The 2,500-nt window shown below is 50.3% G+C and overlaps 1 protein-coding gene across 1 annotated transcript in view; it reads left to right on the top strand.

Annotated features, from left to right (window-relative positions):
• Nucleotides 1–2,500, top strand: part of LOC119584990 (tubby-like F-box protein 13) — a 10,220-nt gene that overhangs the window by 3,244 nt on the left and 4,476 nt on the right. Inside the window, exons 3-5 of the mRNA XM_037933602.1 lie at nt 74–327; nt 1,071–1,239; nt 2,152–2,382. Of these exons, the coding sequence (XP_037789530.1) occupies nt 74–327; nt 1,071–1,239; nt 2,152–2,382 (654 nt within the window). The remainder of the gene's footprint in view (nt 1–73; nt 328–1,070; nt 1,240–2,151; nt 2,383–2,500) is intronic.

Genomic DNA, 2,500 nt, shown 5'->3' with positions numbered 1-2,500 from the left:
ATAGAGCTCCCTCACCTCAGCCCCCCCCCCCCCCCCCCGCCAGACACCATTGACTATAGGAAGCGTTTCCCAGGAGAGCGCGCTGGTCGAGCGGCTGGCGGCGCTGCAGAGGGAGTGCCAGGGAACCCCCCAGCCCCCGCCCACCCCCAGGCACCAGCCCACCCCCGAGGCCGCCCGACGCCTCAACCCGGCCGCCCATACGCCCTCGCACTCGCCCACGCCCTCGCACTCGCCGCCGATCTCCTCCGCCCACGCCAGCAAGAGCATTCCCTCCACGCCCGTCAAGACGCGGAAGGCGCGGCGCCACCAGTCCTCGTCGCCCATCAGGTCAGTCAGGCAAGTCAGGTCATGCCACGCAGGCAGGCGCTAGTAAGTCACAGCTTGCTTTAAGGGCCCCGGAAGTCACTCGCTCAGTCAAATAGTCAGTGAGTGAGTCAGTTTGTTGTTCTCCCAAGCAGTCGGTTTGTTAGTTGGTTGGGCAGTTAATAAGATGATAATTCTTTTAATAGATCACTTTAGGATTTACTCATTCATCCATTTTTGAAGTCAGTCTATGAGTCACTCATTCAGTAAGTCAATTACTGACTGGTCTTTGGTTTGTAGTTAGTCAGTTTATCTCTCATTCACCTATCAAGTCAGCTGATTGAGTTAGCCAGTCCAGCAGATAATTAAGAATTTATGCATTATGTTAATTAGCCATGGATTATCTGTGTTATTTTACTTTCTATATCACTGATTTTTTTTGCTTTTGATTATTCTAGCTAATTAAACAATCATCAGTTTATATTAATTCTAAATGTTATTACCATCACAAGCAAATATTACTTAATCTAAATCGTGTTAAATTTTATATATCACCATTTTAAGCATTCCAATACAAATCATAATTATAATCATTATATTCCAATCAACATTATCATGATCATATATTATCACAATATTATATTATTATGATATATCATCGTGATCATATCGTATCATGTATATTATAGTATTTAAATATTACCATATCATATTATGAAAATATTTATGATCATTACATGCTTCTGACCAAACCTTCCCTTTCAAAGGAAACACTTGTTGAATTCGCCGCTGCTCTCCCGGCGGAGACAGCGACGTGGCACAGTGGAGAGCAGTGATGATGAGGTCGTTCACTGCTCGAGCGACGCAGAGGTCCTCTGTTCCTCGTCCAACTACAGGGACCTCGAGACGTTTCAGAAGACGCAGCTGAGGAATAAGGTAGTGGGGGTGGAGGAGGTGGTGGAGGAGGTGGTGGAGGAGGTGGAGGGGGGAGGAGGGGTGGAGGAGGTGGAGGGGAGGTGGAGGGGGTGGAGGAGGTGGAGGGGGGAGGAGGTGGTGGAGGAGGGGGGGGGAGGGGAGGTGGTGGAGGAGGAAGGAAAAAGGGAGAGAAGGTGGAGGTCCCTTTTTCCTTGTTCAACTATAGGAACCTCGAGACGTTTCAGAAGACGCAGCTGAGGAATAAAGTGGAGGTGGAGGAAAAGAAGGAGGAGGAGATGGAGAAAGGGAAGAAGATGGAATAGGTGAAAGAGAAGAATGAGTGGGTAGATGAGGAGAAGGCGAGAGTGCAGGAAGGAGAGATAGAAGGGAAGAGATGAAGAAGGACGTGATGAAGGTAGAGGAGGAGGGCTATAGAGGGGAAGGAGAAAAAAAAAGAATAGGAGGGAGATTTTCTTCCCACCTTCTAATTTCAGGGCCGTATTTCGCTACAGTGAATGAGGAAACGAAAGAATGAGGAATAGGAAGGGGGTAGGAGGTGGGGTAGTGGGGGAGTTGGATCAGGGGGGGGGATGAGGAGGAAGGACGTAATCACACTTGTTTTGAAAAATAAATTTGGTGTTTTTTTATGCTTTTAATCCGCTTATGTGTATCCGTTGCTTGTGGTGCAGTAGTAGCGGACACACCTGTCAATCTTGCTGATACGAGAAGGGTAATGCTAGCCATTGCACACAGAAGATAATTTGAAGTACACGAAACTGATAATTGCAGTTTGGGTAAAGTAACATGAGCTTGTTGCCGCGCTCTAAATTACTTATTATTATTGTTGTTGTTGTTGTTGTTGCTGCTGCTGTTACCATCCCTATCATCATCACAATCATTATCATCATACTTACCCCTAACCCGCCTCCGCAGCTCCGACGGTCGCGCGGCCGGAGCGACGGCAGCCTGGGCGGCGGCGGCGGCGGCGGCGGCAGCGGAAGCGGCGACAGCTCGGGCTCGCCGACGCCCCGACACCGCCAGTTCGTGATGCACAACAAGGCGCCGCTCTGGAACGAGAACTCGCAGGTGTACCAACTGGACTTCGGCGGGAGAGTCACGCAGGAGTCGGCCAAGAATTTCCAGATCGAATTCAAGGGCAAGCAGGTAGGTCGGATGGGGGTGGAGGGGGCGGAGGGAAAGGGGGTGGCTATGGGGTGGCTATGGGGTCGCTATGGGGTGGCTATGGGGTGGCTATAGGGTGGAGGGGGCGGAGGGAAAGGGG

This window comes from Penaeus monodon, chromosome 3 (assembly GCF_015228065.2).
Source record: "Penaeus monodon isolate SGIC_2016 chromosome 3, NSTDA_Pmon_1, whole genome shotgun sequence".
NCBI classification, from domain to species: domain Eukaryota; kingdom Metazoa; phylum Arthropoda; class Malacostraca; order Decapoda; family Penaeidae; genus Penaeus; species Penaeus monodon.
The sequence above is the reverse complement of the archived record's forward strand: the minus strand, read 5'-3'. Positions and strand labels throughout refer to the sequence as shown.